General features: G+C 44.3%; 2 protein-coding genes across 2 annotated transcripts in view; one reads left to right on the forward strand and one right to left on the reverse strand.

Moving 5' to 3' along the window:
• Positions 1 to 320: 320 nt before the first annotated feature.
• KLHL28 (kelch like family member 28) lies at positions 321 to 11418 on the reverse strand. The gene is made up of 4 exons (XM_026849929.1): positions 10235 to 11418; positions 7116 to 7559; positions 4841 to 5049; positions 321 to 4236 (listed from the first exon to the last, which is right to left on the reverse strand). The coding sequence occupies exons 1-4, from the start codon at positions 11131 to 11133 to the stop codon at positions 4073 to 4075; spliced, it is 1716 nt and encodes a 571-aa protein (XP_026705730.1). The 5' UTR covers positions 11134 to 11418; the 3' UTR covers positions 321 to 4072.
• Positions 11419 to 12738: 1320 nt separating this feature from the next.
• The window catches only part of TOGARAM1 (TOG array regulator of axonemal microtubules 1), a 44180-nt gene continuing 43460 nt past the window's right edge, over positions 12739 to 13458 (forward strand). Inside the window, exon 1 of the mRNA XM_026849160.1 lies at positions 12739 to 12759. Coding sequence (XP_026704961.1) covers positions 12739 to 12759 — 21 coding nt within the window. The remainder of the gene's footprint in view (positions 12760 to 13458) is intronic.

Consider the following 13458-nt stretch of genomic DNA (forward strand, 5'->3'; position numbering starts at 1 on the left):
AGGAACAGCAGGCTGAAATTATTTATTTGCAGCCCTGAGCAGGCGGTTTCTGCAGCGGCTCGGGGGTGCTGGTCCTCCCCACGACAGTGTGGCTCGCACAGAAAGACCCTGTCAGGTGGTTTTGGGGGTCAGGGTCCCCCAGCCAGCTCACCCCCTCCGAGACGGGGCAGCATCCTCCTGCCCTTCACTCCAGCTCTCACCGGGCAGGGCTGAGGTATCTCCACCTGGAGTAACAACTCAGAGGTGTTACTGCACCAGAAGGCTGAAGCGACAGCACGTTTATAGTCACCATCCAACAAAACGTGTGAAAATAAGTTTTTCCCCAGGTTTATTTACTAAATTGTTTCACATTCAATGAAATCATTACAACAATACTTACAGAGCATTTTGTCACAACAGCAAACACGTTGAGAACGCTAGTAAAGACCAAGAATGCAGGTTACAGTTATTTTCCTGTTGAACTCAAATGCCACTTTTGTAAACAATAACAAAACCAGAACATCGCTGCTAGAAAAGATGAACACGTAAAAACACTCTACGTACACGGAACTACATATACCATTTTATACTCCCAACCAAAGCACTCTGGTCAAGTCCGAGTACAATTTGGTATTCTCTGTACAGTTATTAAATCCTGCTAAAAATTAGAGTTATCCTTGGGTTTAAAATACAGCACAGCGCATAAGGCAAAAAAATAGGAATTATCATCCAGTTCTTTGCGTTTCAGTTAAATATCAAGAATTTAAGGCAAGTTTGGACAATTTGCATTGTTTCATAGAGTGAATGGGGACTTACAGATGGCAAATTCACAGAAGTAACACACTATCTCCCAGAAACAGTTAACTGCTTGTACTGCAGACTGGACACACTTGCCCCTCTAGAAATTCCAACTAGATTTCTGAAAGAAAAGCGTTCCTAGGAGGAGAGGCTGTCAAGAAGCTTACAGATGAATAGCTAGGAAAAAAAAAAAAAAAGGCAGAAATTCAAGAACTGCACGTACACATATAAACTCATACCCATTTTAAAGTGCTTTACAGAGAATTTTGAGTGATTAAGAAATAGAACTGGATGATAATTTATAGTTGTATGACACCTTAAATTTGAAGGTCCTTAATTTTTAAACGGCAAGACAGACATTAGGATGAGAGCACTTTTCTTCAAACACAGATTTAAAGGGATTGTTGTGTCTGATCTCCCTATAACCAAGCACTTCAGTGAACAGGACAACAAGCACCCAGAACAGAAAATGAAGGTGGCGTGGTTTTAAGTGACACGACCCCGGGGGGTTGGTACTCTTCAAGCTGTTGCCAGCTAAACAGTTCATCTAACAGTGATATTTCATTAGGCGTTTTTCCTGTTCTTCAGACCAAGCCTGCACACTAAAAAAATCGTTTATGCTGCTATTTTAAATTCAGCAATAGCACATTATACAATACGGGGTCAGTCTCTGTGACCTGATTTATCGTTGCTGCTGCCCAGGTAAAAAGAATAAAACATTATGTAATTTTAAGTGCTCTGACTTCCCTAAATGAAAGATGCTTATATGAACACCGAGTAACCATCAACACCACCTTGACCTCTTGCTCTGATGGAAGCCAAAATGTTTTCTGTACCCTGCACCGCTTTCTACCAACTGCACGTGGTGTTTACTGGTATTTCCAACCAGGAACACCTTCATCCACGGAGTGCCTCTGCAGTTAAGCTCTGGCAGGTACGGTACCAAACTGTGTGGAAAGCCCATCAGCGTTAGGCAAGGAATTGTTCTTATTTTAATATCGTTTTTTTAAGCACCCTTATCTCTGGCGTACACTGGACAACGTGACCACCAAGGGCCTCTCTGCGGAACAGCCCACGGAAGCGCCGAGTTTGTGCACCTACCCTGACAGAACGAGGCGAGCTACACAGCAGGCTGAAACACCTCCTGGGCCCCAGCCCCAGCGCTGCTCCCCCTGCTCCTCCTCCCCACACACCCACACGCAACACACCACCGGGTACCTACACCTGTCCTATCCACAGAATCCCCGGAATCATTAATTTACGCTCTTATTGCTATATAAACTGGAATCCTTATTGGGTCAAAGAAACCGCACTGAAAACACTGACCCTGTTCCATTTTATTTGCTTTTGAAGTCCTGCTTAATTCTACCAAATCTGAAGAATTCGTGCAGGATCTCACGGTCTGTGCAAACACCTGTTATCAATGAATAACGTTTTATGGTGAGAACGGCCTCGCCTCCTTGACTGCTAAAAATCTGCACGGTAGAGTACGGAAGAACAAGGAGAACCGCCAGGTGCAACGAGCTCTGCAGGGACCTAGAATAAATCAAGTACACTCAAAAAACCTCCACTTCACAAACCTACCAAGAAATGGCTTTTAAAGCGACTATTTTAAAGATTATTGCACCTTCAAAAATAATACTACACAGGCTAGAAAAACAAGGGGAAACAAACATTAAATTAACATGTTAAAACAAGGGGAAAAGAACTCTGGAGGCAGAAAAATTCTTCAGTACCAGGCCTGGCAATAGACGTACAGACATTGAAACAGAAATTCAAGATAACCATGATTCCTAGTTAAAATCAGAAGACAAACCAAAGCATTCTAAATTAGCTAAAAATTCGTATTTATGCGGTCATCTGTTTTAAATAACGATTACAACCCGCAGCCTCACTTTCTATTTCTCTGCCCAAGTTTTCTCTAAGTTGAGGGCTGTCCCAAAGCTGCATCTCCTGAGATTCTGGTCAGTCAGAGGAACCGACCCTCAGTGCTCTGTCACGCAGGAGACACGCTTGGGAGGAGCAACTCCACCCCGTGCTCTTCATTCACCACGACTGGTGATAAAGGCAAGGCTGAAGAACCCGAGACTACTCGCTCCCTATTTATGTGTTTGTGAGAATAGGAACAACAAACGTAGATCTTCTGGAAAAAAAAAAAAATAACGTGACAAACATAGAGCTCATTCAGTACATCGTGTTATTCTTGACAATTTTCTTAGGCACGAATGTATCAAGCAAATAAGGAACAAAAACACTAGAACAATCAAAAACAATCATGCTTTATGCATACTGCACTAAAATCAGTAACAGCCTTATTGTTAAGTCCTACATTTAGCACCATTTTTATATCTGAACACTCTGAGAAAGCAATCATACATTCTTTTAAAAAAGGAAGTTATACGGAATACGGACACAAGTGCGCTTGGGAGAAGGATGGGAGGGATTCATGTCTGAGTATTTATTTTATATCAGGCTACGAACGCTGCTGTGGCATCTCCCCACACGCTACTGCTGTCACTGTTCCTTGTGTTACGACTGAAAACACACAGCAGACTAGCAAGATGAAGTCGTTCAATCTAGCGCTCATTTATCCACTCAAAGAAAATATAAGGGAAGTTCAAAACGTGATTTCATCAGATCCAAAAATTTCATTAAGAGGCAATAAATCTGCCTTGTGAATTTCCTTACGTGGTCACTAATTACCATCCCAGCCCTCCTACAGGTAAGCGAGTAACAAAGGAGAGTGTACAGGCAACAGACTATGGCATTTATTATTTACAAACCTTGAGATACAGAAACAAGGCAGCCCTTTAGTTACTGTTCATAAAAAAAATGATGAAGCACTGGCGTTTCCCTAAGATGAAGACACATCCAGACGACCACCAGCGAGCTGTCCAGTCCTACAGCACACTCACACGTCTCTCACCCCAAGCACAGTAAACTTCATGTTTCCTAGTAGGCAGGAGGAAGAGAGGAAAGCTCTAGAAAGTGAAAGGGTTAGATATACAGTGAGTTTTCTAACCAAATCCCAGACATTACAGTACTCTCTGGAATTCACTGCCATCAGGAGGATGCTAAACCCATCTGGTAACAAGCTTTCCCGTCGTCCTGCCCGCGTCACTAACGTAACAAAGGCCCATTACTGGAAGAAAACAAATCCTTCCTCATTTCAACCCTAACTTCACCACGCTCCTCCGACTTCCCAGCTTCAGAAAACGCAGCTTACGGTCTCCACCAGCAGGGTTTATTTTCAAGCAGGTTAAGCTCCACCAGGTCCATAAAGTCCTGCTTTTCATCAAAGTGCAGTCAAACCAAAATTGCATCGACAGTACATCATCCCAGCAGAGTCCAGCCAGGTATCCGAGATGGGGTCGTATTTCTGTACAGTGTTCAGATAGGACGACCCCGAATGACCTCCAACTACATAAAGGTAGTTATCAATTACGGCTGCACCGACTCCTGTTGGAAAGAAGAAGAAAAAAAAAAGATAAAAAGAAGATTGCATGATCACCAAGTGTGGAAAGAAGGAGTATTTCTGTTCCTACATGGAAACAACACCCTCCCCGCCTGCAGGCTGAACAAAGTTCTCACAGCCTCTTCTTTTTCGGTCTGTCTTTAAAGAAAGCGAGTCCCTCTCTGTACAGGGTTCCACTCCTTTTTTACTGTTCTCATGCCCTTTCCTATGACTAAGCAATGCGCTCTTCTGCCCCAACACTCCTCGTCAGGGAGGCAGGAGAGAGGATGCCCTACTCAGTCTCCACGTAAAATAAAATACAATAGAACAGCAACCAACAGAAACTCACTCAAAATCAGTGAAAAAATAGAAGGCGGAATAGAAATATTACTTCATGTTATTTTTGTTACAGCTCAGCATTAATAATCTGGACTCTAATTAAAGCTAGAGAAATAAATACTCATTCTTTCATGGAGCTGATTGATTTTCATTCACAGGTGAAGAGCAATGCTCTGTAGGCAACTTTACTGCAGCTTCTGTTGGGACAAAGGACAGTTTCTTTCCGAAAGGGCACCCGAGTTAACCGCTGGCAGCGTGGGCTGTTCCTACCTGTCCTGGGTTCCTTCATGGGCCGACACACAGTCCACTGGTTTTGGTGAGGATCGTATCTCTCGATGCTCGATAAGTGAGACACACCGTTGTGTCCTCCCACCACGAAAATGAAGCCCAGCATGACACCGACACCGAAGTTTATTCGCTTATCAGCCATGGAAGCGACCGTCTCCCACGAGTTTTTACTCGGATCGTAACGCTCCATGCTGCCAAGGCAAACAAACAACTTGTGAGGCCTGGATTTTAGCGTCGCTTCAATGTCACCCCCAGGAGAAATCTGAGTTTATCAGAGGCACGTCCAGTTCTGCCAGCCAGTGCTACCCCACAGGGGAATAACCCAACATAGAGAAAAAGCCTTGAGCTGATGGCAAAATCTGCAGCGTGGCTGCCTCGCACCACCCAGCAGTAGCACAAATGCCAGTGTTATCACCTCAGAAGCAACAGTCACACCCCAGGGTCCTTCGAGAACACAAAGCAGCTGGAGGTTCTCGACGGAGTGTTGCCAGAAAAGCAGTTTTAACATATTTCATCCCGACACAGCAACTGCTTCACCGGTGTCCTCACGTCACTACCCTGGATCTTCAGGTTGCAGATTGAAACAAAGCACAATTTTTCAAAGCTGGCCTCAGAACTGAAAGCTCTTTCAAGGATGGCTGCTGCTATTTAGGGAAAAAGCAACTCATGAGAAACCGAACACAACACAGATCTGAAGTGTATCTGTTTGGGTAACACATCAAATCAAAAACTTCCTCGAGGCTTGCCTGAAAATAACAGAGAAAAAACTGAGGAGAGGTATCTCTCAGGAAAAGCAGTAAAGAGGCTGCTTATCTCAACACTAAGGACAGAAGAGGCTTTCAGGATACAGTAGAAATGAATCATCATCATCGTTACTGCTTTTTTTAACCTCTGGGGCTGTACAGAGGGTCAGAGTCATTAACACCCTCCTGGCAAGCAGCCCTGCCCTGTCCAAAGTGAAGCTTCAAGGGGACAGAGAAGAGGGGAAGAGAAAATCTGAAGCGCTAGAGTTGGAGAGAAGGTGCTCATCTGCACAGCAGGCAGCTTGCTTTTACTGCAAATTTACTGCGAATTTGCAAATTCCCATGTGAAGAAAACTTTCAGAGATGGTTTTGCTTGTCTATGAAGTACTTCAACTGCTATTATGGTTCATAATTTAAAATAGAAGAAATCAGAAGAATGTCACATTAAGCTTCATAAAACCCTGTCACCACTGTACCAAGCAGTTTAAGTTATTGCTGGTTTTATTTCAGTAATTTAAAAACTTGTTTACTACTTCTCTATACTTTCCTATTTTAGAACAAATCCTTTGCTTCACAAACTGGTTTATGTAAAAACGTATCGAGTGTAAGAAGCACAATTAATGACTAGCACAGCACCGTTATACTACATTCTTAAACAATCAATGTGTTCCTTCCTGCAAGCAAGATCCTAATTTTCATTCTTTATTCAGCTTTTTACATTTGTAGTTTATTAATTTGCTTCCTGGAGGGACACAGGGCTGATTCATCCCCATTTTAATGATGAAAACAGTAGAAATTATTTCTTTGCATAAGTAAATGCCCCTGTCCATCCACAGGGAGTGATGTGGAACAGAGCAATCCAAGGGCACGCTGGTACCAGGAAAGGTGAGGTCTGAAGCAAACCCACTTCCACCCAGGAGCCAGAGCAGGAACCACCAACTTTATTATCCTCATCACGAGTACTTTAAGATTCCACCCAAGGTGTATATTAAGCATGTGAAAAATCCTATTCATGTCAACTCAGCGTTTCAAACGTCAAAGCTAACCACGCTGCCTGATATTTTGCAGGCTGGGGGTAGAAGGATTTGCACGGTGCTGGCACAAGGCTCTCCCCAGAGCTCAGCAGCTGTGGTGCAGTGCCGTGACGCTGCCCAGGGACCTGAGCACACAAAGCCCCACAGCCCAGCCCCCGGGGGTCTACAAGACCAGGGGTCTTGCACCACCTTGCTTAGTGATAAACAGACACATCTCTATCATTTTCCCTTCTGAAGGATTTCAAACCCAAACCCAGCACAAAGAAACCAGGTCTGAGCTGGAACATGTGAAGTTAAAATAAAGATTTCCCAGTTGAATTATTAAACTGATACTGCAGAACAAGAATTAATGAGGCCCGCTGCGGATTACTAGTCTACCTTAGAATATTTTTTAATTGGCTGCCAACAACAAAATCTTAATAGTGAGTTTTGCTGATTTCCAGCTTACGACATGGAGCTACACCCACCAAGAGCACATACCTGTTCATATGGGCAGGGCCGTAACCCCCGATGGCATATATCATCCCATCCAAGACAGCTGCAGCAAAACAGCTTCTTGTTTTGTTCATTGGGGCCACGAGCTGCCACTCCTTCACTTTAGGAATGTATTTCTCTACAGTCCGCAGGTACGACTGCCCGTCGTAGCCACCCAAGGCGTAGAGCTCGCCGGCCAGCACCACCACCCCCAGAGTACTCCGGCTCTCAAACATCCTCTCCAGAGACGTCCAGGTGTTGGTGTCAGGGTCCCAGCACTCCACGGAATTCTCGTGCTTCCGGTAACTGATGCCTTGGCACACGTGGGTCGCAATCCCTCCCACAACGTATATTTTCTGGTCTAGGACACATATTCCGAATTCATAGCGGGGAATGCTAAGAGGTGCCAGGCCTATCCAAGAGTCATTCTGGGGAAAATACATTTCAACACTGAAATAGAAAAACAAAGACTATGTGAGCAAATGCAGCTTTCTGCAGCTGTGTGGACTGCAAATGAGCATCAAAGAACACGGTCTTAAGATTATTTCATATGCCCCATCCAATGTTTGCTGTTTCTTCCAACAGCCCAGACATAAGCTAAAAACAAACGCCGTTTTCTGCTCTAAAGAGTTAAAACCCCAGGGTGATGCAGCAGCCCAGCAAGCAGCCACGGCACCAAATCCAAGACCTGAAATGATGGATTTTGAAAGCACAAACCAGGCAGAGCAGGGAGAAGGCAGGAGGCATCGCGGGTAACGGAGGGAAGACAATGCAGGGCTGATGGCACAGCAGCTTTTGAGGTAGGCTGTGACTGGGGGAAGCTAAAAACACAAAGCCAAGGGACAGGAAGGGAAAGCTGGAAAACAAAAAAAAGAACAGTCACAGAGATGGGAGAGAGAGAGAGGAAAGGAGAATTAGAGAGGGGGAAGCACATGTCTATAAATACCTACAAACACATCCCTGGCAGGTACAATTTGTAGTTTGATAGGTACATATTTGGCATGCACTGTGTAATTTCAATGAAATGTCAAAGTAGAACAAAGCAATCTGAAAAATCAGTTTTCAAAATACTGCTTATTTGCCTTTTTTAAAATTAATTAGTTAAAATACGGTAGCTCTAGCCTATCACGCATGAAGTCCAGTCAATCCACCTACATAGTTTAGTTAATTACTTAAATGATTTAAAAGACTCTCTAGTACATAGGAAATATGATCTGTTCAAACAACATCCAAGAAAATGAAGCCACTGGAGAGCCGGTAGCCACTGACTAAGAAGCAGGGACTGCTGAAACACCAGACTGGCTCCTGACAGTATCAGCCTAGTTAGAAACGAGCAGGATTAAATATATTGGAAGTAATTTTGTTATCACAAAGCAGCAACTAACTGTAAGTGAAAAAAACAGCCTTTCTGCAAGTACCAACGAAAAGTAGAATGAGAACAGTGGAATTAGGGGTTCCTACTTCCCTGTGAGGGGGTGAGGCCCTGGCACAGGCTGCCCAGAGCAGCTGTGGCTGCCCCCTCCCTGGAAGGGTTCAAGGCCAGGTTGGACGGGGCTTTGGGCAACCTGGGCTGGGGGAAGGTGGCCCAGCCCGGGGCAGGGGGTGGCACTGGGTGGGCTTTAAGGTCCCGTCCAACCCAAACCATCCTGTGATTCTATACCTCACAATTTTAACTGTATTAGATATTATTTAAGCAACCTGTGACTTTTCTTGTATGTCAAGAGTAATTATTTAAACTTAAGTATTAACTGAAATGACAGTTTAAGAAAGAATACGAATAACAAATTAAGGAAGAACAAATTGTTGTATGCATTAAAACATGGTTAAGGTAGTAAAGAGCATTTTTGTTTTGTTTTGGGTTTTTTTTAAATCAAAATAATCCAAACTACATTGTTATGTAATATTGTTACAAACACTGAAGAAGCTGTGAAAGAAACAGAGCTGAAGAATGTCAGAGGGCAAGTTTATTCACTCAAACAAATGGATTTTTTAATTTTACTTTTTCAGTCTATAAACCCAACAATTCCCAGTCCCAACATGTAGTTTACTATCGATCCCTATTATCAGGAAAGTTATTTTTAAGTAACTTTGATGAGTCTAAACACAGAGAGGAAGAAAATACCAATCTTCCCAGGTTTTTAAGTGCATATATATATATATATATATATATATACACACATGCAAGCACAGAACTGTCACAGAAAAGAGTATCTCGGAGTAAAATATTACCCCAGGATTGAGCTGCAGAACCAGTGTGGGTAGCGTGCCCTGACACAGGAGGCACTTACTGAGCTGATAAGGGCACACTCCACACCAGAGTAGTGCGTGTGTATCTGTAAGTACACACGCATGTGGAGTCACACAGTTTAACTCCTACTTCTGGCGATGTTAATACAACGTGGTGGCTGAACCCAACCCTACCAGTATGGGGAAGAAAGAGATTTTTCTCTCTGTTACACCCCTTCTGCTACACAGTTAGCCTCAGGGATGTGCTCCAGTAACTGAAGAGGAGGTTTATGGTGAAAACTGGGTAAAAACTGGATGGGCCAGTCCCTGTTTCTGCCAGCAGGGATTCCCTCTGCCCCAGAGGCTGAGAGGGAAGGCGTGATGACACGAAGGTCAAGAGGGTGACATTGCTAAGAATTACCCCTTTGCTCTACTCTGATTAAGTCTATCTTAAATCCAAGGACTTCTGAGTTACCAGGAAGCATATGTGTCACATATTAGGCTAAATTTTACAATATGATGGCCTGGAATAATAATATATCAGGGAAAAATTATGTAAAATTGAAAGACCTGAAGGATAAAGTAGCATACAAACTTTTATCAACCGCTTTTATTATCCGAATTCTGAATCAAGAGAATTAAAATGATAAGATTTTATAGCTATTTCTGTTAGCACAACCCTGAAGACTACTCGTGAAATCAGAATGCATTTTGGATTCAGTGCTTGGCCTTGTCCGGAAAAAAAACAAACAAACAAAAAAATCTACTTAAGCAGAGTTCTTACAAAGGCGAGGAGTAACTACAGACCTGCAGAGCACAGCTCTTCCACTGCCTCCAGGCACTAACGACCATGAATGTCACACCATGCCAAGTGCTGCAAGGCCTTTACTATCACTTACCTTTCCAAACAGGCAAAGAGTCCAGCTTTCCCTCCGACAGCACACAGAACTTTTGGAGCGCAGCGAGGTCGTGTCATCAGCATGGTCTGGTGGGACAGTCTGTGTTCAGGCATGAAGTGGTACTTCAGGGCCTCATTTAGCAGGTGTTTGCAGGTATGGTCGTCACGAATGAGATGGTTTGCTTCGTACAACCTGGTGAGGAACTTGACGCTGAGCAGCGGCAGCCGGACGCAGTGGAGCAGCTGTGCCAAGTACTTCTGCCGCTCCTGCACGTCGTACTTGATCCAGGACTCCAGCGCGTAGAACACGGTCTCTTCCGTCACAACGTTCAGGCAGTCGTTGGAAACGATTTCATCCAGTTCAGCGTGCGTCAGCTCAAAAAACTCTTCTGTCTGACAAACATCTTCGAAGTTTTGACAAATGTACTTGTTAGCAGCCAAGTAGAGGTCGTGGCAGCCGTAGGTCTCGGCGAAGCGGGAAATCCCGATGCAGTTGCCGGGATCGAGCTGGCTCTCCAGGAAGGCACAACACTCCTTCACCACCAGCTTGATCTGGAGCAGGTTGGCAGCGGGAAGGAGCGACTCCACGGTGTCCTGGGAGATGAAGACGGTGCCGGTGTAGGCGTACTCCACGATGGCCTGCAGCGCCGCCTCGTCCACGCACTGGAACTCCACCTCCGAGTTCTCCTTCTCCGAGAGGTTCCCGGTGAACATGGCTTTGAAGTAGGGGCTGATGCTGGCAAGCACCACTTTGTGGGCGTGGATCTTGACATCGCCGACTCTGAGGATGATGTCGCAGAGCTCGTGATGCTGGCGAAGGAGGTTCAAGCCTTGCAGGAGCTGTTCAGAATGCAAGTGGGTTAAGTTGGCAAGCATGTAGGTTGGAGACGACTGGTCCATCTGTGGCAAACACAATTTTTAACGCATTACTCAGGGCTTCATTGCAACAGTTTCATTACTCATGTTACTTAGACACGCTGTATGGAATGTTTTTAAAAAAAAAAAAATGTTTTTCCATTTTTGCTTTTATCTTAATTAGGTTTATTACTTTCCAATTTACTTTTTCAATCCTTACGCGCTATGCTTTTTCACGCAAGTGAAATGCAGGACAATCAAGAGTTTATTAATAGCGTATGCTATATTAATCATTGACTCAGAAAAATAAAACCAAACCATCATCTTTTTTTTTTTTTTTTTTGTTCTGGAGTAAAACACATATTATCTGAAGCGCTGAATGTGTGATAGGATTTCACATCAGATATTTGAGAAAACTAAACAGCAACTGAAACGGAAATAGAGATAGGTAAAGAACTGGCGTATTTCAAAGTAAGTTTTAAAAGTTCTTTAACTACTTTCTGCTACTCTCCTTAGTGCTACCACGGTGCAGCCAGGCCCTGCTGTGTATCCCCCCAGCCCTGACCCGTGCTGGGGGCAGAGCCCCGCTCCCCCCGTCTCCCAACACTCCCCCGCTACCCGAAGAGGCAACAGAGACCCACAGAGCCAGCGGGGCTGGGGGCTGCAGGGAGAGGGGGGCTGGGGCAGAGGAGAACATCCCCAGGAGGAGCAGAGAGAAGGAGCCTCATTCCCACCTACAGCTCCACAAAACCCCCAAACGCTTCTTGCAGAGAGTTTTCCTTTGCCTCGTGACACCCGAAGGCACTGTGATACCTGCTCTAATTTCAGTATCATTAAAATTCCAACAGTGCTGCCCACCACTACCTGTTGGAGAAGCAGTTCTTCAGTTCTTTATTCAGGCTGAATTATTATACCAGTGGGAGGGTGGAGGGCAGGAACGTGTCAGGATCCTGGACCACGAGCAAACAGAACTATTGTTCTACAGAGAACACTGCAGGCATCCACTTTCTGAACTGAAAAGCTGATTCAATTTTGATTTGTTAAATGACTACACAAACCTCAAGACCTCGTTTCTTTTATCTTATTATTAAGAAGTTCATCATTTTTACAGCACCTTAACTGCTATCTGATTTGCAGTGAGCCTACTTACAAAGTGCTGAATCTGAAAGACTAAAATTAGTTGCCAACATTTAAATACAGAACATAATAGTACTGACAGAGAAGTGAAGGCTTAGAGCTAGGGATAGAAAACCTCTCATCTATTAAAAGCTAAGTAAGCTCCTATTACAACCTTATACTGAAAAAAAAAAACAAAAACAAAACCAAAAAAAACACATCTAAAATGAAGTATTTTAAGCATATCTGCTAAAGGCAAGATTCCATACAACAGCATTTTCCATATAATTACATTTTTGGAAATTATTTACAAATATATGAGGGGGGAAAGCTGTTCAGTAGCTAAAAGATTTTCTTTTGTGTGTGTGCTCAGTTCATAACTTGATTGTACATATACACAGAAATCATAAAACACCAGGTAACACCACACAGAAGGAAAAAGGAATGGTTACAGTTCAGATGTAAATATAGTTATACATAGGCACATTCAAGTTATTCTGCAGACCTAAAACTTTTTGTACCAACTCAGTCGAGATGCCTGCTGCCGTATCTCATGTACCTCCTGCGTGGCAAAGCTCACCCACGCCGCATAGTTGCATGGTTTTCGTTTTATTGTTGAGCAAGAAATCGGAAGCTGGAGCGTTAACCAGCCCTGAAGAACGTGTGCTAGTCCGAAAATTCGTGCTTGGAACACAAATCAAGTATCTGCCCTCAGGCGCCGGGCTGGCAGATGCTTTCACAGCTTTCACAGCGGGTAAAACTTGTCTTGAATAGCAGTGAAAGAGTTACTGGAAATAAAAAGGTTAACCAGAAACGCAGCTACCCAAGCTTGCTTACTGAAGGGTTTTACTCTTCTAAAAACCACTGTGTGCAACCATGCCCAGCAAGCGATGCCAAGCACAGCATTTTCTTTATGTGAAAACAGCAGGAAGAGCTCGGGGCACTTTTCTGTTTCAAGGTAATATTTAAGCGCTCGCCAGTTCCTTATTTAACTACCAAATGCTTGGGGCCAGGGAGCGACTCGTCTAGTTTCGCTGCTCGCTAGAGAGCATAAAACCTCCGGAGCACCCGCCCTTACCGCCGAGCTAACTTCGGTGCTGAACACCCGGCGCGCCGCAAAAAAACCCACCTTCTGCACGGCAAAGAAAAAAGTAATCAGGGAGCAGAAACCGCCTTGCTTGTGAAGTTTTCTGCTCCCCACGCCGCCGCGCGTACCCCGCGGGTCCGGCCCCGGCCCGTTTGGCGGGCGCCCTG

The sequence above is a fragment of the Athene cunicularia genome (genome assembly GCF_003259725.1).
Source record: "Athene cunicularia isolate RWA chromosome 5 unlocalized genomic scaffold, athCun1 chr5_part1, whole genome shotgun sequence".
Taxonomy (NCBI): domain Eukaryota; kingdom Metazoa; phylum Chordata; class Aves; order Strigiformes; family Strigidae; genus Athene; species Athene cunicularia.

What these genes read in the sequence shown, in the direction of transcription:
- KLHL28 (XM_026849929.1), bottom strand. Translation starts at nt 11,133, where the DNA reads ATGGACCAGTCGTCTCCAACCTACATGCTTGCCAACTTAACCCACTTG. An exon ending in CTCTTTGCCTGTTTGGAAAG is followed by an intron (nt 7,560 to 10,234) that starts GTAAGTGATAGT and finishes TTTCTATTTCAG; the next exon opens with TGTTGAAATGTATTTTCCCC. An exon ending in GGCCCTGCCCATATGAACAG is followed by an intron (nt 5,050 to 7,115) that starts GTATGTGCTCTT and finishes TTGCCTTGGCAG; the next exon opens with CATGGAGCGTTACGATCCGA.